The sequence below is a fragment of the Notothenia rossii genome (assembly GCF_949606895.1).
Source record: "Notothenia rossii genome assembly, chromosome: 4".
Classification (NCBI taxonomy): Eukaryota; Metazoa; Chordata; class Actinopteri; order Perciformes; family Nototheniidae; genus Notothenia; species Notothenia rossii.
In genome coordinates, this window is record NC_136902.1 from 72,937,423 (window position 1) to 72,960,618 (window position 23,196).

The window sequence follows — 23,196 nt, forward strand, 5'->3', positions numbered from 1 at the left end:
CAATACGGAAAGCAGAGGAGATGCTGCAGCATGATAATAAATTACATCAAAAGTACCAACAAAATAACCAGTAATGTTGGACCTTAAGAGGAACACAATCTCTAATAATGTAGCCCCATGGGATGTGTAATAAGGGTTTTTTGATATCCATCCCTAGTCCTAATTATCTTTAAAAACTGTCTTTCACTTTGATGTTTAAGACGGATTCCGCACACGGTTCTATCAACAGCTGCCAGTACTGAGTTAAAACCACAGAGACTATGAATGAGTCATCTGGCTTCACTATGCCCATACAATAAGCAGCTTATGATCCTCTGCCAGCCTATGTTGATCCCCCCGACTGTCTGCATCTGTATCTTGTTTGCACCATTCAGTCAGGTGAAATGCTCCCCAGATCTCTGATTAACACGTGGTTCATCCGTCTGTACGGCTCAGGTCTACTACATCTCCAAGGGCTCCCTGAAGATTGCCAACAAGCAGTACACATCGGTGAAGAATGATTATGAGATGACTCTCAGCGGAGAGTCCAGCATCATCCCCTGTGAAGACGCCTCTGATGTTCCCGTGCTGCAGTGTGACTTTGTATCCATCGGTGACCTGGAGAACAGGGACAAAGATGCCATCATTGGTAAGTAGCACATGTAGGGATGCTCCGATTGCCAATTTTGGGGCCGATCGCCGGAATCAGTATTAAAGATCAAGAGATAGATAAAGATCGCCGATCCGATCGAGTGGGCGGGGCCTAAATGGAAGATTTAAACATCACTTTAAATCTTCCATTTAAAGTGATGTTTAAAATTCAGTTAATGGGGCTCATTCACTGACGCTTCCACAAACAACAATCAATATAATTATTACATTCAAATCAAGTACATTATTCAAGTTTACATTCACTTTGGATAATAACACGGGAAAAATGAGCGGAAGCGCTCTCTCTTCCTCTCTCCCCTTCTCTCTCTCCTGACAGCCTGTCAGTATCTCATGCAGCTCACTGATCCAGTAATGAGTGACCCGACAGTGAAGAATACATATATTTATAACTAGTTTAGCTTGTTCCAGAGGTAGATAAAATACTTAAGTGTGTTATGTCTAACTCTTAGTGTGTGTTTCGCTCCGCTCACCGGTCCGTCACAGCGGGTGGAGCTGCAGGATTTCTGCCTCACACACGTTGCATACCGCTATTTTACTGTCTTTTTCGGACACCTTAAAATACTGCCAGACCGGTGAAGCCATTTTGGCGAGCTTGTTTTGCTGCGCACAGAGAAAAGTGTCATGTATTTTACGTCATGCGATTGGCATGTTTAGAGAGCATCGATCGATCGGTAGAGAGTGAGTATCGGCCGATCTCGATCGGTGACCGATCGATCGGAGCATCCCTGAGCACAAGTGATAACGACATTTCTCAACCCCTCCATCAGTTTTTCCATCAGTCTGTATTATAAGACAAATACAGCCTGCAGCCCTAACTGCATATGCAAAGACATGACAAACTATTATAAATAAAGCAAAGAGACCATCAGCACAAACCTGATGTTTAAAAAAAGTTTGGTTTAGAAATCTAAGCACATTCTTTGGCTGTTAGTAATTATTATAGGTGCTTCTAGATATGTTTAGAGGGAGAAAGTGGATGGAATGAATGTGTGAAACTTTCTTAAAACCCCAGAATACTGTAGCAAAGAGAACAGCTGAATAAAACATTTAAAAGAAGCCCATGGAAGATGTTAAATAAAACCAGCCTACAGTCCTAACAGTTGCATTGTTGTAGTAGTGTGGGGTTTTCTGTTTTTAAACGTGTGCTTCATTTGGCCCATTGATGTGTTATGTATTAAGTACCCTGAACTAATGAAATAACACGGTGCGTAGGGGAGCATTGAACACTTGCCCATTAGTGAATGCACAGGGCAACACACTACAGGTGGCTAGTTTGTGTCTCCTGATTCTATGTGTAAATGCACATTATTTCCCTTTTACAAAGGGCTTGGACTATGGGAGGCAATCAAATCAAAAATCTATTTCTCTAAAGCACTGGTTTAATTTTAAAAGCTCAACTAAACCGAGCACATAATAATAATAATAAGCCATAATAAGCAGAAGGATAGAGTTTGTAGCAGAACGTAGAGCCGGATATTCTGTGAGGTTGAGATAATTACAGCGTACGAGCAGAGGGATAAAAGTGGTATTAATAATACTGATGACAGTAATAGCCTGTAGTGCAGATTGACTTTGGGCCCTATGGCGGAGCCGATGAGAAAATGAGAACCTGCTGTGCACAGGTAAAATGAAGTAATATTAGGGAGACGGCGTGTAATTCTTTTAATGGAGACTGCGGCTTGCACTGCTGTTAGAGTAATTCTCTACTGCTTACTACCCGACATCAAACTTTAAGGTTTGTTCATCATGGTTCATTTAAAATCCTTTTACTCAGTAGGAGCGGGGTTTATAGAAGATGAGTAATGTTGGCGATGCCACTCTACTCAATACCTTTCACAGACATATCTCTGCAGAGATCATGTTTGAGTGCATTATTCAATACATTATGCTTCATAATGTTCCTTGGAAACAATTAAAGCCTATTTTATAGATTCTCTTTTACATTATGGATGTTAGTGCCTGGCACACAGGCCAGTGACCTCACACCTAATTTGAAATGAATGAATCACTTATTTCCCATGAGCCAATCTGTGCCGGAAGCCACGGGACCTAGAGTGACCTGTGGGCGTAAACACCACAATCAATATTTATGATATGTATATTTGTGAAGAATTGGGATAAGTGGTCGGAAAACTGAATCAATACCATCATTTCAATTAGTCATGTCACAAAATAAAACCCTCCTGCTGCCAGTGCATTGATTCTCATTCTTCCATCACAGATGTGATTGGCGTGTGCAAGAGTGTAGATGATGTGTCCCGCATCACCACAAAGAACAACAAAGAAGTGTCCAAGAGGACGCTCAACCTGATGGACATGTCTGGGAAGGTGGTGACTCTCACGCTGTGGGGAGAAGAGGTGAGTTATTACACAGGGAGAAAAAAGTTAATCATCATCATCTGAGAACAACTATTTATTATAAATGCCTGAAGCTTAAATGTAGGCTGGATCACATAATGTGATCCAGCCTACATAATAATGTGCCATACAAGCCTGCACCTTTATACATCTCCATAATGTTCAACTTTTTGGTGTTAAGTTAGAATGGTTGTTCAATGCATTATCTGACCACTGGTCAACACTTAGACAAATAAAGACATTTAACAATGTGTGCAGTTTAAAGTTAGAGTTAAATGGAGATGGAATTTTTTGATTGAAGTGGCGGTCATGGGGAGATCAAGGAACTGCGCTTGCAGCTGATCTTTACCTGTGGCTCACAGGGACTGTAGAGTTGACCAACATCCCTCTCCTCCCAACAAGAAGCACAATGTTCCCTGTTTGGTTTTTCGACACATATCCTTTTCCACAGGGACCTGCTGAGGTATACAAGATCTACAGTATATAAACAATTCCAAAAAAGCAATTGTTGGAAATATTTCCCCCCGCCTCTGAAGGCTATACTGTTGCTCCCTCCTTTCTCTAGTTTTTTTCTCAGTGTATGTCCTCAGGTTATTACAGTCAATATCGCTGAAGACATTTTTTATAATAGTTGTCAAAGTTCATAGCTTTGATGCTCTCAGGATGGCAAGCTAGTTGCTTTTTTGGTATCTCAGTCCGTCCGACCGCTTTTGACCGAAATACATGAATAACTATTGGATAGATTAATATTCATAGTACGCAGATGATTAATCTCTTAAATGACTGCTTTCCCTAGACCTTTTCAACTAGAAAAAGTGAAATATCTTACTTTCCAATGGATCGCATCAAAATTTAAGATAAGATAAAATGGACCTTTATGGATCCCAGTGGGGAAATTCAGGAGTTTAAGCAGAAAAAGGGTTAGAGCGAAAGTACAACACAGATTCACACAAGATGAACACAATTAAAGATACAATTAGTCACAGATGTCATGTTTCATACTGGATACTTTGTAAAGACTTAGGTGATTCCATAATTCTTCGTTCACTGTCACCATCAGGTCAACATTTCCCATTGTCAAATTGTGTGGTTATGACCAAAAACCGGTAAAACTAAATATCAAACCATATCATGCTAAACTTAGATGGTGAACATTGTTAGCATTATACCCGCTAACCATCAGCATGTTAGCATGAGCTACCTCACAGAACAGCCTCACAGCCCCACAGGATTCTTAACCTCATACACAGAACCAAAACGTTTATGTGAAACGGAAGAAATGAAATCAAGTTGAATCCAAGTATTCAAAACGTTTTGACAAATGTTTGTCCTTTGTCCATATTTCTTTGTTTCCTGTAGGCAGAGAACTTTGAAGGCTCTGGTCAGCCCATCATAGCCGTTAAGGGGGCAAAGCTTTCAGACTTCGGAGGCCGCTCCCTCTCTGCATCCTTCAGCAGCACCATGATGATCAACCCAGACATCCCAGAGGCACACAAGCTGAGAGGCTGGTAAGTGGGCCTAAAGTTAATTTATAAAGCAGCGCAGAAGATTGTTCGTGTGTTCCATTCAGAGCTCGCGTTAACCGAATATTTTCCGTCTGACGGATTTTTTTTAACAATGACGGAAAAATCTGAAAGCAGTACGTCATTTTGACGGATTAGAACAAATTCGGAACAGCAACGAGGCTTCGGTGTTATGCATGCCTGCCACAAAGGAAATGATACCGTTTCCAAACCCAACTTTGCCGTACAAATCATTGAAATGTCTGAGTTTTGGCTTTACGCTGCACGCACTCCCGCGAGGTGCAGTAGGCATGCACAACGCTAACAGTTCACCCCGCCCCCCGTTGATAGTTCACTCACTCTCTCTCTCTCTCCCCCCCCCTCCCCAGAGTGTAAAGGCCGACGGGTAATACTGAATTTTGACGGAAATTTTACGATCCTGTCCATCAAAAATGACGGGCGGCGAAAAAATATAGCGCAAACTCTGGTTCCATTAATGATCTACCCTTGACAAAGGCTTTCATAGCAGGTTCAAAACAAGGTATGACTTTAAAGCAGTGCTTCTCAAAGTGTGGTTCGCGGAGCACTGGTGGTCCGTGAGCGCCCCCTAGTGGTCCGTGAGTATATTGGTAAAATTTCACATTTGAAATAAATAAATAAATGTAAATTTCAAACTCTCGCGGGAATATCTCCACAATGGAGCAAGCTTAAGTTTCACTTTCGATTGCATGATATAGCCCAGCACAACACCTTCGTCACACATGTTGCCACTTGTTTTTACCATTTTCAGGCAATTTGTAATCTGTTCTCGAAAAACGATGTGTTTTTGGATATTTGTGGAGTTAGGTGGTCTGCAAGTGTTTTTTTATTGGTTAAGTGGTCCTTGGTATGAAAAAGTTTGAGAAACACTGCTTTAAAGCCAGAAGGTTTTTAGTAGTGTATCGCTCCCGCTCAAAGACAATGTGTTGCATGCAAGTATTACAGTTCGAAATGAAGAAATCTAAGGATTTAAATTGATGCAAAAATGCATGCTCTGATTCTCATTATCAAGATTAGTTTCCCCCCATTAGCCACAATGTGGGAGGGGTTTCTTCAATGAAGTATTATGTATAAATGGAAATCATACTTAATCTGTGGAAATGCATTTTTTCAATCTGATCACCTTTCCAGATGAAATCCAGACTCATTTCTGTGTGATTATGTTGATTATAGCATTTATTTCGCCTTGATCTCTGTGTACACGGCTTCCATGTTTGTTTTGAATTTAACTTATTGGATTTTTGAGTTAAAGATATTTTTTCTCATTCGTGGAAATTGGCCATGATACTGAATCTTTGTCTTTAGAATCAGAAGTATCCGTGTTCATGCAGACTTGGATATTGCACCATATTTGATTTTATCAGAAGTACCCGGTCATGTCGGGTACTACAGCCAAACACAGAGTTGTAAGATAGTTAACTAACACAATGAATGCATAAGATTGTTCCTTGAAGATATTCTGTCTGTATTTCTAGCAATGAAATGGAGGAACATTTAAGACTCAAGCTTTCATTTTCTATTGGGCTCACATGCCAGTTCCTCGATTCATTACTTTCTAAATGATTGCCTCTCCCTGGTGAAAAACAATAACATGGTAATCGTGCACTGTATTTTTGCCAGAGGTAAAATACACTGTGTTTAAAAACGGATTACAAAAAACAACAAAGACATCACCTCCTCAGTATGTGGTGTTGAGCTCTATAGGGGAACGTTGTGAGGTTGGTTGTAAGGCAGTGCATGACATTAAGGATTTTGGGAGCTTGGGCCATCTAAGCTAATTTACAGATGGCCCTGAGCCCAATAGAGATTGCCCTGAAAAATGCGCGCGGACGAAATGGCACGTAGGGCTTAGGGGGCCTCCCCCTAGAAAATTTTGATTTTTGCAGGTCTTAGATGCTGTCTGATGCAATCTCTAGACCAGCGGTTTTCAAAGTGTGAGGCGCGCCTCCCCTGGGGGGCGCCAGAGAGCTTCAGGGCAGGCGCAGCGTGAGACACAAAGGAACGAGAAAAAGACGACTAAAGTGACACTTGCCCACTTGTGGCTGTCTGTGGAGACCGAGGTCCCCCACCTCGCCAAAAAGGCTTTAAAAGTGCTCATTCCCTTCACCTCCAGCTACCTGTGTGAGTGCAGGTTTTCCGCTTTGACTTTGATCAAAAGCAAGTACCGGTCAAGGCTGCAGCCAGAGGATGATCTGCGTTTATTCCTGTGTGCATCAAAGACGCAGACTCATTGTTCCCACTAAAGTAGGGGTGAGTGTAATAAGGAGGCAAAGTTGACGTTCAGTGTGTTAACGGGAGCATATAAGGATTTATCCACCATGTTGAAAATGTGGAAAATGTTAAAAAAAATATGTCTTGAGAACACGGCGTGCGGAAATATACGGGTCGTGCTGTAGCTAGATGTGCCCGTCCTCTGTAAGAAGGTGTCGGCGACTGACATGCAAGGAAGAACGGCTGTCCACAGGCTGTTCCAACTTTAACAACTGTATTAACTTCCAGGGTAGTGAATTGAACATGCAATTGTAATTGGGTGTGTGGTATATTTTCATGCACGGACACGCATGTTCCACAACACACAAACTGAACAACACTCAATTTTCCGATCGCTACAAGCGTCCTTGCGATCTTGTTATAATAACAAGTGCACGTTACTGATGCAATATGGTTGAGACCATTCGGGCTTATTCTAGAGGGGTGCAAGGAATAGTCCAAGTAGTGGGGGAGTTTTATACAATATGTTTAAAACATAAAAATAAAAATGTTTAAAAAAGTTATTGTTTAATGTTTTAACTGGGAGGTGACGCTACTCAGCCAATCAAATCGGTGCAGTCAGCACGATAGATTCAAACACACACAGAGACACGACAAGAGGAGAGAAGCGGTCGGAGTAATTTCAAATGGCGGAAGGTAGACAGCGAAAACAGAGCATTCAATTACATTTTCTCTTACTGGACCTCTTTGAAATGCAATTGAATACCCCTGCATTATAGCAGCAACAACAATAATAATAATAATAATAATAATAATAACAGCAATAATAATTGGGAGGGGGGGCGCGGCTGTTCTTATGTTCTCTGAGGGGAGGCTCACCTACCCACACTTTGAAAACCCCTGCTCTAGACGAATAAGATGAACCACCACAATATTATATTGTACAATTTCAATTTTATTCTTCATTTCACTTGTTTCTTGTTTGTGTTTGCTCTCTTGCATGCCCTGCATAGCTATAAGAAATACTTAAGTTGTTGGTCAAAACACTTTCCATCTGATGAAGGCAATGCCTTCCCAGATGTAAAAAAGTAGAAAACATTACATTCAGTTGTAACTGCCAAAACAAACATTATTTACACTATTATGGCCCCTGTTAAAAATGTTTGTAATGTTATCTACTGTAAGTTGGTCGAACGAATGCCTCCTCATCCGGAAGCTGACCGAGCAGACCCGAGCAGCAGTCGAGAGGAGCCGAGCGCATCCGCGAAGCACACAAAATGGCGACGTCAGAGTTCCCGTTAGCCGGCAAATCTAAATCTCTTCGGTCAAAATAGTTTCCCTTTAGCGCAATACCGCTTCAGTTGCGCCACTTATGTGACAGACAAGAAGAGTATGTGACAGAGAAGAATATTAAATTCTAATGTCTAACACTTAATGTGGAGAAAGAGATGTCCTGTATGGGTTGATTGTGCGTTGATCTGTTGGTAATGCCTCGGGGTTCCGGTGGGCATGTAAACAAATGCATAATGCTGCGCTATACTGTGTGGCCTCACCCAGTTGCATAGCGACACTTATTGTTTAGGTTTCTTTTAATAAGCAGGTAGTCATATCATTAGCTAGAACAAGCTGGATCTGATCGATATGGACATAAACGCGAGTGAAGTCTAATCTGACGGGAGAGAGAGATCAGCTGCTGCTGACGAGTCGACACGCAGCTCTGCATAATCACATGCAGCGGTGAGCGGACAAAATACACACTTCAGGTTAGAATATCACTCGTAGCTATTTTAATTACCTCTCAAACTACCTAAACTAGTTATAGATATGTTTAGTTTTACTGTCGGGTCACTCATTACTGGATCCGCGAAACGCATGATACTGGCATAATAGATTGCCCGATTGGGCAACCAGCAGATGAGGCTTCATTGCCCGAGCTAAATACTAGATGGCCCCGGGCCATCGGGCAGTCCTTTATGTCCAGCCCTGTTGAAAGGTAAAGGTTGTCCCATGACTGAGTGCCCTCATGGTCCACGGTGAGGATTGATACTTAACATCGCCCAGCACGGTGAATCACTGATTGATCCGTCCTTATAGATCCCACTTAAACAGACAGGGTCTATCTCTCCTCTGACATGAAAGCAAATGGTAAATGTCTTTGTTTGTGACTGGCGATGTAATCGATACCATCCAAAGAGTTTCATTTATTCACCTCCCAACACCAGGGCCTACTCTGCACTGAGGAATAAAAGACTGTATAAAGCTCAAATGTATTTTGTGCAGTCTCTTTTTCTGCCTTCACAAATGAGTATTTGTAAATCAAGAGGACCTGATCTGCATAACTAGACCAGTGAAATGTGACTCTACCTTTTAAGTGAGAATGAGGCAAATTGTAAAATATGCTCAAATGCGCCTCTTCAACCAGATGCCTTGGCTCATAGTAATTTCTCTGATTGTTTTAGCACCAGCCTCTGGCCTCTTAGAATATGTTTTCTTATTTAATTTCTCAGAATGCCAACCAATGCTGTTATGTGAGGGGATCATTTAACATTTTCATGATGATAGAAAATGCTCTGTTATCAGGACCACTCTACTTCTTCAGCTTTGTTTTAGCTCGATGATATACAACCTTAAATCACTTCCTATGCTCTTTTTGTTTAATGACTGATGTTAGTTCATAGTCACTTCAAACTTGGACAGCCAGCCATAATGATCATAAAACAAATGCTATTGCTTTACTCTCTGCATTACAGAGTTGGACCACGTGGGTCCTCTTTGGACTTTGGGTTCCTGCCGGTCTTAAGGCATGAACAGTTTAAAAGTGGCCAGACTTTACTCAGTACCCTCCATTAGGGCTGCTCAATTAATCGTAAAAAAATAAAAAATAATATATTTTTTTCACTTAAATTATACTTAAAGTTCAGGGTAATCAACTGTGTTAAACATACTGTTCACTTTTTTTTTTCACCAATAAATGGATGTTTTTAAAGTCATTTAATAATCGCAATTACAATTATTGACCCAAATAATCGAGATTATGATTTTTGCAATAATCGAGCAGCACTACTACCCTCCTTCCGTGTTAGGAACATGGTGAACACAAGATCATTATATGCAGCGTGTCTGGGAGCTGCGTCTCAGCCGGTCTCATGCTGTGAAGAGGATGGAGAGAATAGACTCTTCAGTCATTTGCCTTCAGTTAAAGCTGTATTACTGAGATGATAGCTTAGGCCACACGAGGACGATAACGGTAAAACGCATATGCAAACGCAATCGCAAAAAAGACCACACGCAATAGACACCGGAAAGTTTCTGTCCACACGAGACAGCTCCGTTTAGCTCCAACCGCTGGAGAAGCTGCAGTACATATGCAGGAGCCTGTACGTGGCGCTGTAACTTCCTCCACAAAAGCAGCAAAGAAGCATGGTTGTCATGGTTGCCCTTCTGTTTATTCTCCAGTGTGGGGGCAGACGGAACCGGGCAGAGTTTTTCGCCAGTCAACGTGTGTTAAAGTTTTAATCTTCCGGACAAAATTATAAAAGTGCCGGTCAAAGGTCTTCTTTGCTATTTATTGAGCTTTAAAACAAATAAATAACGAATCTATATAATAATAAAATAATAAAATACATGGAGCCTCTCTTTTTCCTCCCTCTCTTCGGACAGCGTCAGTGTCAGTCTCAAGCAGCAGCTGATCCAGTAATGAGTGACCCGGCCGACAGTACTAAAAATAAACATATTTATAACTAGTTTCGGTAGTTTGAGAGGTAATTAAAATAGCTAAGGGTGATGATCTGACTTGAAGTGTGTGTTTTGCTCCGTTCACCGCTGCATCACAGCGGGAGGAGCTGCAGGTGAGCAGAGTGTCTCCGTGCTGTCAGATTATACTTCACTCGCGTTTATGTCCATATCGAGAGAAAGATAAATAATCTGAATTCAGTGTGCAGTTTACTTTGACGCGGGGGTGAGCAGCAGAGGTGGGGAGAGGCGGGGCTATTGCGTCATCATTATTAGAAAATGACCGTATAGGGCGCACACACGGAGCCGTTGGACCCCCCAGAGCGTTGCGTATGCCGGTCTATCCACCTTGGGACCCGTTACCGTAGTCGTTTAGTGCCATATTCTGTCGTCCTAGTGTGGCCAAATGGTCTATATGACACAAAACGGTAACGGAAACGACCGTTATCGTCCTCGTTGGGCCAGGGCCTTAGATGCAGCCTTAAAATCACCAGATCATCTAGTGATGATAAATGCTTTGTTTTCACTGGAAGACTGCCAGCTGTTGAATCCATAATGGTTGTTTGGATGTACTGGTGATAAGTCTGGGTCTCTGGATAGAAGCTGTCCACAAAGCGTGCCCCTTAATGATTATTCTGTAATCCAAGAGGAGAGTTATGGAAAACAAAATGAGGGAGCAAGTCAATTCAGCTCAGAATGAATTTTTTGAAGATTTATTATCAACCATACCGTTTATTAGTGGTGCCATTCAGCAATTTCCAACCTGCTTACTTATTATCTCTCTAACCATCCTGATCTTAGATTGATCTGGGGTTTGAATGCATCGTTAGCTTTGTGCCCCTGCCCTATTTTTGTACAAATCTGACTTTACATTCACACTTTCATCCATCCAATTGTGAATATGCAGTTGTCCATTAGGGGGCAGCAGAACATGTAGAGATGCTCATGCTGCCTTTTCCCATGCAGTGACTTTTCTGTTAACCACACTTTGTCATGTTTATACTCAATGCTTGATGCTGTCAACCTCAGACATTCACCAGAGACTCATTTAGTCACATAAGTCCAAGCTGACATTGTGTCTCTCCTAATCACTTCTACATGTACAGGCTGTAGCATACAGTTATGGCAGTAATCATGTCAGCCCAGAAACAAACAAGCTTCAACACCGTTATCTGAATAGTATAGTGAACATGATGCCTCAGTATTACATTGACTGCTACTTTTACCCACATTTCCCTGTATTGTATTGATTAACAACAGCTGGCAGAACTACTGTGAGTTGCTGGGGTTGAGTTATTGGCTAAATGAAACTAGTAACTGATTTATTGTATGTTTTGAAACATGTTGCATAGTCAGGAATTCTTCTCTTGATCGTTTTCTCGCATATTTCCATTCACCACTGTCAAAGGAGCCTTAAAATGATGGCTTTCATCACCAGATGCTCCAGTCGACCGCAGGGGCAATGCTGGTAGATCGCGAGTAATTCATAAAAAAAAAGAGAACCAGCTCCGTTAAAATAGACAAAACAGGTTTTGATCCCTCCTCCATTGGCCTCCCTGCGACGTATCGCTTTCCAGGCTGTTAACCCAGAATGCAAAGCGATACAAAGTCAGTCAAGTGCTGGGAAAACTCAAATTAAGTTAAAGAGACAAACTAGAGACAAACGACAAAATGAGTGCGGGACCGAGCAAAAAGCTAAAAATATACCACTTCCACCCAGAATGGGAGGAAGAATATTTTTTTGTGATGTCACATTCAAAGGTTATTTGTCTTATTTGTAAAGCAAGCGTCGCTCTGCCAAAGAAAGGTAACGTGAAGAGGCATTATCGGAGTGTTCACAAGGCATATGACAGCGACTTCCCTCCGAGTAGCGAGTTTAGAAAGAGAAAGGTCATGTATTATTGCTACACAAACATTATCTCGCAGTCTTAGTGTCGCCAACTCGTTTCTAACATGCAAAAAGACAAACAAATGCGTCTATGGTCGGTCTATTTTCGATATTTCCAATCGAGACGAGATCTCTCTCTCCCCCGTCTGTGTGCGATGGGGGCGGGGCAGTTTACACACACGCGACTGCTCAATGCAGCAACACACGGAGGAGATGGCGGAGAGAAGCGCTCCAAGGTGTGGTTAAATGTTACCCGTCTTGAGGTGGTCAATGCTCCTTGCCAAGAGAGTTTAGCATGTAAGGGCGGTAACACAAGCAATTTGTCTAAACATTTAGCAAAAGTGCACCACATTCAGACGGAGAAATGCACCGGGTTCGACTGTCTTTCTAGAAGCTCTGTAGCCCCATCCACGAGTAACTTTTCCATGTCAGGTGTTATGTATGCTAGCAGCAACACACGGAGTTAACTCAATTATACAAACATGGGTTAATGATTAGAGGTAACAGAGTTACTCTTTATTTTTGTTAAAGTGTCAGCTATTCTGTTTACAGTTCTGTCACCAGATTATTTGATACGATTTTTTAAAACATTGTTGTTTCTTTTGATGTGAAATATTATTTATTTACCGTAATTAATAAAAAGCAATGTTAATTTTGTTCACAATTTGTTTAGTTAATTTAATAATATATGTATTTTTGAATCAAGTATTCATCTTTATTGTTTTCATTGTTAGTTTCCAAATGCCTAAAACAACCTCAAGCTAAATCTAAAAGTTGATGGCTAAATAAGAGCGTTTGAGAAATTGTGCAAGGCATACAGTAATAGTCGATTAATCGTTTCATTATATTCGATAGATTAATCGATTATCAAATTAGTCGTTTGTTGCAGCCTAGTTGTCCCATGTATAAATAAAACGTGTTATTCAGCAACCCTTGCAATTTGGAATTTTATTTTTGGTTGGTAGAACTCGGTGAGCTGGTCATTTCAAAAGTAGCTCACCAGCCAAAAAAGTGTGGGCACCCCTGCTCTAGTAGGTTCACTCGTTGGCCTCACTCAATAGAAAATAAACCAGCAACCATTTTACTAACCGATCAATTGTTTCTGTTTTCCTTAACACATTGATACATTGCTTTTCGAGCAGGGTATTTATTTAGCTCGAACTGCATTAAATCCAGTTTTACTAGAAAAATAATGTAGCATTGACTTGTGTTCTGTTTTTCCATGATATATTTATTATGCAGTGCAATGTTACAGGGTGTTGATTCTACTGATGCATGCAGAACGCTCCTACGGTGTAGGTGGGAATGACTTGTAGAAACGTTAGATTGTGTATTCTTGCTCTGTGATTACACAGTGTTCATACACAAATAATAGTACAATTGCATTCTTTGTCATACGTCCATTATGAGGAGAAAGAAACACTTTCTGGTATCAGTGAAATTAAAATAAAAACATATCTGCATTGAATTAAACTACTTCTGTGGTTTTATTTGAATGACTGGTTCAATGTGTGACCCCATGTCACTCACTTCAGATGAAGTGGCTAATACCATGTTAGACACACACAGTGTTTCCCACGGATCTGAAATATACTTGCGGGGGGGTGTGAGGTGATGTGATGTGCAACAACAACATTAACCGACTGTTGATGTCGGTTAATGTTGGTTGCCTAAACCAGGGGTTCCCAAACTTTGCCATGCCAAGAACCCCAATATAGCATTATCGTCTGGCGGGGACCCCCCTGTTGCCTTTTTTTTTTTTATGATGGAAAATATGACAAATTAATCATACAGCTTAATACATTTTCTTAATATATATTTGTATTAATAATTAATAATCAGTTATTCTTCTAAACATGTTTTGTATTTATCTTTTGTTTGTCATTCATTACATTCATTGTGTGTTCTGTTATAAACATTGTTAACACAATATTAAACAGTATTATCAACAGTAAACATATTTTTAAAGCATTTTTAAAGTGATTTCTGTCTTTATAATATTATATAATTTTGAACAGTAATATGAACAATTAACATGTTTTTTTTGCATTTTTGAAAGCTACTTATGCCTTAATAATATTATATATAATATTCAACAGTAATATTAACAATAAACATATTTATATTAGGCCTCTCAAGTTAACGCGTTATTTTTTTTTTTGCGTTAACAAGTTATTAACGCCACTAATTATTTTAACGCGATTAACGCATGTGTATTTTTTGTCCTCTGCCGCCCCGTAGTTTCAGAGCGCATCGAGTTTAAAATACCATCTACAAGCTGATGCTGAACGCCCCGCTCCTGCCGTCCGCTTGCGGCAGACCACACTTCCACGCTCACCGGCAGGCACCTACTGGCCATCGGGAGGACCGGGAGGGTGTGTGTATGTGTGGCCCGAGCGGGCGAGATAACTTACGTGTATCTTTGTTGTTGTTAGCATCTGGTGCTAGCTAGCTGCACTAACGGATATAAGGAGCTGTTTAAATGAAAACAGAGGAGTGACATATCGCCGACAACTGCGCCGATCACTTGACTTTATGCAGGTAGCCAGACAGTGGGACATTGTGCGAAAAGTCAGCGCACTCAGCACGGATAGTGCAACATGATTGCAGCGTCCAGGCAGCTCCCGTTCGAGCATATGCCTTGAGTTGCACATAGCTCCAACGATCCATCACACACACACGCACGCACGCACGCACACACTTTGTATTGTATGAGAGAGGTTCCAGGTTGAATTGAGGCGAATATTTGTAATGTTCAGAGGTTGTTGTGTTTAATATTCATGAGAATATTTCTCATTGTTCAAATGATGATAAACATTTGCATAAAGCATATTTGTCCACTCATATGTTAAGAGTATTAAAAACTTGAAAAATATACCTCTAAGGTACATTTAGAACAGATACAAATTGTGCGATTAACTATGGACAATCATGCGATTAAATATTTTAATCGACTGACCGCCCTCATTTATATTCATATATATATAAACAACAATATTTGCTACATCCGTGCTCTCATCCAGCTGCAGAGCGAAATATTCACTATAGCTCTCACTTGCTCCAAAAGCTGAGCAGATACTCAGTTTCACTCTCAGTAGCGGCAGCTCGATTCTGATTGGCTTGAAGTGCGGTCGTGTGATTTTAAAAATAAAATGAAATATATTAATTAAAATAAAAATATTAAAAGATTGGCATCAAAGGACACATAGATTGATAGACAGAGTTATTAATAAAAAAAATGTAACTTTAAAAAAAAGGAAAACAAATTCCCCTTTCCCTCAAACTTTGCGTGACCCCCCTGGCGGCCCCCCGGGGGGTCGGGGCCGCCACTTTGAAAAACACTAGCCTAACCGATGGTGGTCGCTTGTGAGCATACCCTTCACGCGATGACAGAGCAAACAGGTACAGCCAGGGACCAAGACAATAAGTCAAGCCGGAAGTTATACACCCAGCCAGGCAATTGCCAGTTTTTTTTGTGCCATTTTGCTGGATTTATTTGTCAATATTTACAGCGTTGCTGCCCATAGTGATAGCCCTATAGTTTAGATCTACTACCCACAAATAAATATATGGACATGGGCTACTATTTAAATAAAATTGTACATGTATTTAGGAACCTATCCATGTGATTTTAAGTTGGGGTGGACCTCAAATCCTCTAGGGGGGTCTGGGGGTATTCTCCCCCGGTAAGATTTTTGTTTAAATGTTGGAGTTAAATGCAGCAATCTGGTGCACTTTGAGGGGAAAATAAAGAGACTAGATCTATGGGAACACCTATATGAAACAGAACTGTATACATTTCAATGATCATAAAATCAGGGCCATAACTAATAACATACCATTTCCAATATGAAAAAACACTGACACCTGTTTATTTATTTATTTTTGGTTCATTTATAGTTGTGAGTGTGTCTGGGCTCCTGAACCAGCCTCTCCTGTCTCCCTCCTCTCCCCCCCTCTCCCTCCTCTAAACACTCAGAGAGTCCTTTACCTCACCTGAGCTGAGGTTATCCCGAGCTTGAATGACACAAACGGACCAATCAAGGGCTTTGATTCATGATCTGTATGACAGTGGCCATGTCGGCAGGCCACATCCTGTAGACAGCCAGTGACTCTGTGTGAGGCAGACCCACATTTGCGCAGCGTTGCATTCACAATACATTAAAAAAAAAACTAAATGGGTCGCGAAATGTACTTGGGCGGCCGTTAATATGCCTGGGCAAGTAAAGTCTATGTGTGGGAAACCCTGACGCAACATGGGATAATCATGTTTGTAGGTTGTTTGCCATTTGCAGCCCAGGCATTGGAGCTTAGGCCCTGAGCTGAGGACACTGCTCACTGAAACCTTCCCATCGTTCCCATATGACTCTTCCTCTGACACCTCTCCACTCCTATCTTTCCTTGTTCATTGACACTGACATTTGATACGTCTATGCCAAACATGTGCACGTCTGCCAACCTCCTGTCATCTATCTTGGTGTTCTCGCAGATAGTTGGTCTCTATGAAGTCCCGCTTCTCTAAGCTGAGATCTCCCTGCTTTCACTTGACTGTTGCACATTTTGCTGCCAGGTCTAATTTGTCCCTCTTTTGTTTCTTGCATTATGATCGCTGTCTACTCTGACATTTCTGTTTCCTTTGCTGTCTCCATGATCCAAGCTACAGTTTTAGAACTGTGTGCTGCATTTTGGGCGGCCATAAAATGCTTACTTGAAAGTCTAAAGTCCTTCCTTTTTAAAGTGTGATACGTTTTTTATAATTTCTCCTCTGTGGAACATCTGGAAAAGTTGTTGAGCCATGAAAGAAAATAGTATTTCCACATTGTTTGATTGGTCAGAATATCCTTTAAAAAAGTTCCCAACCTGGTGCATTTGCAATTAAAGCAAATCAGTGCAGGTACACTAGTGAGGAATCTGGTGCCATCATAAAGAATTGCTCACATTTATCAAAAGGTGTGGGAAATTGGGTGCATGTGTGTTGCTCTGGCAACAGTCTGAAACGTTAATGGGGATATTTTCAATTAGTCATGCCTCCAGGAGCAAGGCATGCTCTTTCCATATTTACAAGCTGACCTCCCCATTGTGCGGAGCCTTGCCTTGTGGCCAGCAGATTAGTAAGCTCTATTGATCTCTGAGACCATTTTAAACTGTTGTGTGTTGTTCTACCCCCCCCCCCCACAACTTTAGTTAGCTTGAACCCATCTTTCTTCTCCTTCTACCCTGCCTTCACTCTTCTTCCTATTGTCTTCCCTGAATTTCCGGGAACATTGGGAGAAAATGGGTTTTTGATATCACTGGAGCAGCACTGACCCTCGCCAGCCCTGATCCCTCTGCTGTTGATTCATTTCTCAGCCTCCTTTGCTCTCAGCTGAGCCCTCCTTGCTTTGACAAACCGATGCTCTGCCTGAAACATGTTTCCAGGCTAACTGTTAGTCTAAGAGTATTTTTTCCCTCTTAGGTTTGGATACATGGAAATGAATAAAGCTGCAGTCAAAGGCAGGCCTCGACATACCAGCATTTTGAAGTGGAAAACCAGCTTTCTGTAATTAGTGTTTTTTGGGGTTAATGTGGTGATGCACTGCAAAATTAAATGACTATAGTAACGCCCAACCCTAGTGAAGGGCTGGGCGATACAGATTGTATCGAATATCAAAATACTTTTTATAAAATACTTGCATTAATATTGTATGGTTGACTATTGGTGCTTTCATAAAAGTATTTCCTCAATGAGATGATAAAGACCTGTCTGTAATGTGGACAAGAACTATAATGCAGCCGTTACAACCAAGAATATAGAACACAAATACCATTTTACGATATGACGACATCATAAATCGTACATGTTATCACGTGTCATATTGGTAATCTAGTGTCATATTGTAAATATAAATTGATATTTTGCTCAGCCTTAATCCAGAGCTGAAACCATAACTTCATGTATTATTCATTCTAAGGGAAATTATTCTGCAACTGTTAAGATAGTTTAAAATGTTTCAAGCGAAAAGGCACAACATTCTGCTTCTCCATGATATTATAGTACCAACGTTTTGGTCAGTCAGATAATTGAAACACAAATATGCTTGCTTGGTAAAATTATGATGTGATTGTTCCCCAAATAATGTATAAAGAATGTAATCAGCAGTTGGAGTTCTCCAACTTAACTTGGTTGACTGTGACTGCGGACAAATCTGCAGTGACCTGTATCTGTTGTTTTTCATGTAGGTATGACAAGGAGGGTCACGCCATGGACGGTCAGTCCCTGACGGAGGTGAAAGGCAGCGGGGGAGGAAACACCAACTGGAAGACTCTGTCTGACGTTAAGACGGAGCACCTGGGCCATGGAGACAAGGTATACACATGCTCTGTTTTGCCTTGATGCTCACAAACATTCAAGATATGGTAACCCTAGACATATTGTTATTCAGGGATGATTCTTTGAAGATATTCAAGGACAAACTGAAAGCCTGGTGTTGAATCCCAAACAACTAATATGAAAGTGCTCACAGTCAAGCTGCATTTCTTATTAAAAACCCAGGGTACACATTGCTTGTTTATATAGTACTGCTAGGGTGCAACCTTCACACGTCACTCATAGCTCTGCCGTGCAAAGGTCCTTTGAGCTGAGAGTCAGCGGGATGAATCTTTGTAATAATCATTCACTCGTAAAATGACTCCACCACCAGGTATGTGTGCTTACAAATCGCATCCCCATCTACTCCTCATTAATCCCCCTGTATTGTGGGTTTCTTCTCCCAGTCTCGGTATGTTTTCATGGTACAAGTCACATTTATCTCTGGTATTGATTACTGAGATTACATAGGCTCTGTTCTTTGAGCTCTGCAATGGAATAACTGCCCTCGGATAAGTAAAGTAATACGTGTTCTTTCATTTCCCCCGTTTCTTCATTTCCACTGTTGAGCGAAATGGTGCTTGCAGAAGTGTATAAATTGTAATGTGACCTGTGCTGAGATCTTAATTTGTGTAATTGAACATGCTTTCCACTTGAGTAACCATCAACGTCTGAGGAACATATCCCATTAAGACGATAAGCAATTATGATCGGGCACCAAAAGACACACATTGAACAATTTTCCTACATTGTCTTCTTAAAAAGCTTGAAGACTTGAGGGCCAATACGTCCTTAGAAAAAGAAATGAATGCATGGATTAAACTGGAGCCGTAAGTCTTAATGAACTGAAATTCTGTTACATGGTCCTGACTGCAGGATTCCCCATCACAGATAATAATAATAATTGGCTCATTGATCGTCAGTATGCCTCTTTTAGTAGAGCTACTTCAGCTGTTCTATCATCTATACACCTACAATACAGCTAAAGGTGCCCTATATCATTTTCTCTCTTCAATTCCATACTCTCAATCCGGAGTGTAACCATTAGCCCCCTGTCAGGTGAGGAGGTGCTTCTCGTAGCATTAGCTTCCTGTTGAGGAGGAAAGGTTTGACCCTGGGCTATAGGGGCTCTTGCTCCTCCTCAGTATGGCGTGTGATAAGTCCCAGTACTGACAAAGGAGCCGAGCCAGGGCTGTCCTCAGCCCCTCTGAGACATCCCATACACAAGCACATGGGGGTCAGGCCTCTCAAGACCCCCCTAGCCAAAGTCTGTTGCAATTAATTGTGCCTGTCACAAACTCTTTGTGTCATAGTCTCAAGTTTTGAAATGGCTCCCGTGCCCCCTCTGACAGTTAGTGGTCACCCTCCTCTTGTTGGCTTGACATCGCATTTGTAAAGGACTGAAAACACGTTCTCCTGTCATCTTCAGCCCCGGTTAGTCACACACTAATTGAGGGGCTGTTTACTTGATTAATTGCACCTCTTTCGGAAATAAGCTGAGCTTTATGTCTGGGTTGTTTTTGGTCAGTCAAATCGGTGAATTAAGAAATGGTCAGTACTTTGAGAAAATAAAATATTTTCTGTGTATGTTGGGGAGATGTTCTGTTTTTGTATGCACTGTTTTCCTGTTTTATTTCATTTGCAAATGATAGAAAAGTTACTAAGAGTGTTTTGAAATAGCTTAATTTACTACTCAGTCAGGATTTCTGAACAAGCCGATACACTGTGAAAAAGCTGTACCAGGTCCTTAAGCGTTTTTTCACAGTTATCATAATTGCAATTACACATTAGCATAAACGTTTGTTTGATGTACTTGGATGTTATGGCACCAAGCTGGCAGGCCTTTTCCTCTGCTCCCTGACCCTGAACAGACAACTTTAGCCTTCGTCAAAGCGAGCGGGGGACTGCTCTCCTCTCTGTCGCAGCCAATGCAGACGTTAGTAAGTCTGTCCGAAACAATTAGCTGTTAGGGTGCAACTATTATCTGTCAGGTGCATAAGGCCATCCTGAGAAATTCTTCCAGAGGAGAATTGATGCTGTTGACACGTTGAAACCTTTTCCCCTTTCAACACAACACAGATCTGTAGATCTGCTTATTGTTTTAGTCTATTTATATCCAATGTGAGAATGGTGTCTCCTGGTTGGGTGTTTTCCATGCAGACTAGGAATGTTTCCTGAAAGCAGTTTTTTTCGCCTGCTTTCAAAAGTTTGCCTGTTCCCCACAAACACGGCAGCTACACAAATAGTTTGCATTTGTTTCTGAGCCATTTGGATTCTGGTAGAGTGCCTCTGCTACACTTATAATGCTTTCAGACTGTATCATTGAGTACATCATTATGTATATATATATATATATATGTTAATTCATGCCGTTTTAGCAGTCAACTTATTTACCATTCAAAACAAAAAGGTTGTGTGAGAGAGATAAATAGAGTAAGAGCATATTCCAGTGACATTATTTGGCACTAAACTTGAATTTCTGTTTGTTTATATTCCCTTTCAGGCGGACTACTACACATGCATTGCTACCATTGTGTACCTGCGTAAGGAGAACTGCCTCTACCAGGCCTGTCCTAGCCAAGACTGCAACAAAAAAGTGGTGGATCAGCACAACGGCATGTTCCGCTGCGAGAAGTGCGACAAAGAGTTCCCCAACTTCAAGTACCGCCTCATCCTTTCTGTAAGTCACTCAGCACTGTCTTCCCTGAAACCTTTGCAGCTGTGGCACACATGCGCTCACAAAAGCATAAATGCTAATGCACATATCTTTAATGCCTGTTCTTTCTGCCAAGTCTTGAGCACATGCATTTGCTTTATTCTGGACTCAAGCCCCCCTTTCCTTCTGCTTCAACACTTAGCCAATATGCTCTGCATTTGTATAAAAAGCAACAAAATAATTGTTTCTGTGACTAGTGTAATGAGAACCAATTTCAGATTGTACACTTGTGTTTAAATCAGAGCAATGTTGGGTTAATTGCTGCAGCGTTTCATACTGTGCTGTTAAAGAAAATGCAGGGAGCTTTTTCTTCCCAGCTTGATCACAAACTACTTGGAAGGAACAAATACAACAGTATATGCAAAAACACTTAGTCAGCCCCCTTAAGCAATTGCAGTCAGGCATCTAAAATAAGCGTCTTTTATTCTGGTACCACTCACAAGTCGGCATATTGGTCCTCTTCACAAGCTGTAGCATAAGCTGTGATTTCTCTTCCACAGTATGTATAACAAGAGCACAGTGAAAACTTGTGATTATGTTGCCGGGCTTAATTAGAGCATCCTTAAGATGTGTTAAGTCAACATACAATATTCAATCATCAAGCAAAATGTAAACAATAGTTCATTCATCTAATTCTGTTTATGCATGTAACTTCTGTTCCTACTTACTCTCACTTTTTTGGTTTTTTATATAATCCCACAGGCCAACATTGCAGATTACGCGGACAACCAGTGGGTGACGTGCTTCCAGGAGAGTGCAGAGTCCATCCTGGGCCAGAACGCAGCTTACCTGGGGCAGCTCAAGGACTCGGTGAGACTCTAGATCTCAACTCTAATACTGGCCTCAGAAATTGGCCAAGGCACAAGCTAACCCTCGGGCTTTATTACTGCCAAGCATGCACACTCACACACACTCCTGCAATGGCACATTGGTGTTAAAGACACCCTCTGTGCTTTTCTTCTTACTGAGAAACTCACAGGAGATGTTTTTCACTGCTCAGTTATCAGAAACTTACTTTGCACTTTAAACTGTGTCGAAGCTAATGATTGATCAAATGTGTACTTCCTTGAAATTAAGCTAATCAAAATGTTCTAAATTTTCAGAACGAAGCTGCCTTTGACGAAATCTTCCAACAAGCCAACTTCAACACTTTTGTCTTCCGCAGCAGAGTGAAGCTAGAAACATATAACGTAAGTAAAGCCGGAATTGTAATAAAACGGATCAAATGCCATCATAGCATGCTTTGTAGTTGAATCATATTGCTTATACAAAATAGAAAATATGGTCGGTTATAAGACCAGTGGGGACAGAGAAGACAGATATGTCGTTGTCACTGTTTCCTGTTGGCAACGCAGATAAAGGCTTGTTTTGAGGAATGCACATAAAAGAATTGATTGGGCTGGGACTCTGAGCAGGAAGTCTGGAGCCTGGCCAGAGGCGGCATCTGCCATCAACCCACAGAAGAGCCCACTGTGCCTGTCACATTCAGCTCAGCATCCTAACTGCCAATGGCACTGCTACAAGCATGTACTGGCTGCTGCCTCCAGACACCTTCAGCAGAGACACCTGCAACCCCTCTCTCACTTTATTTTCTCCTCCTCAATGCTACAAGCCAGCCATTGTGCCGTGCTCTCACAATGCTTGATGTTGGACATAGCGAGTTAATGACACCCTTCCACCCTGCTGCATCACAGGGAGAGAATCGGACCTGCTGCCCTTTGCTGCATCAAACAAACTCTGTAACAAGGTTTCT

The 23,196-nt window shown here is 41.3% G+C and overlaps 1 protein-coding gene across 1 annotated transcript in view; it reads left to right on the forward strand.

Moving 5' to 3' along the window:
• rpa1 (replication protein A1) overlaps positions 1 to 23,196 on the forward strand; it is a 31,136-nt gene that overhangs the window by 5,505 nt on the left and 2,435 nt on the right. Inside the window, exons 10-16 of the mRNA XM_079675073.1 lie at positions 436 to 628; positions 2,873 to 3,009; positions 4,369 to 4,517; positions 18,601 to 18,727; positions 21,231 to 21,407; positions 22,146 to 22,253; positions 22,547 to 22,633. Of these exons, the coding sequence (XP_079531199.1) occupies positions 436 to 628; positions 2,873 to 3,009; positions 4,369 to 4,517; positions 18,601 to 18,727; positions 21,231 to 21,407; positions 22,146 to 22,253; positions 22,547 to 22,633 (978 nt within the window). The remainder of the gene's footprint in view (positions 1 to 435; positions 629 to 2,872; positions 3,010 to 4,368; positions 4,518 to 18,600; positions 18,728 to 21,230; positions 21,408 to 22,145; positions 22,254 to 22,546; positions 22,634 to 23,196) is intronic.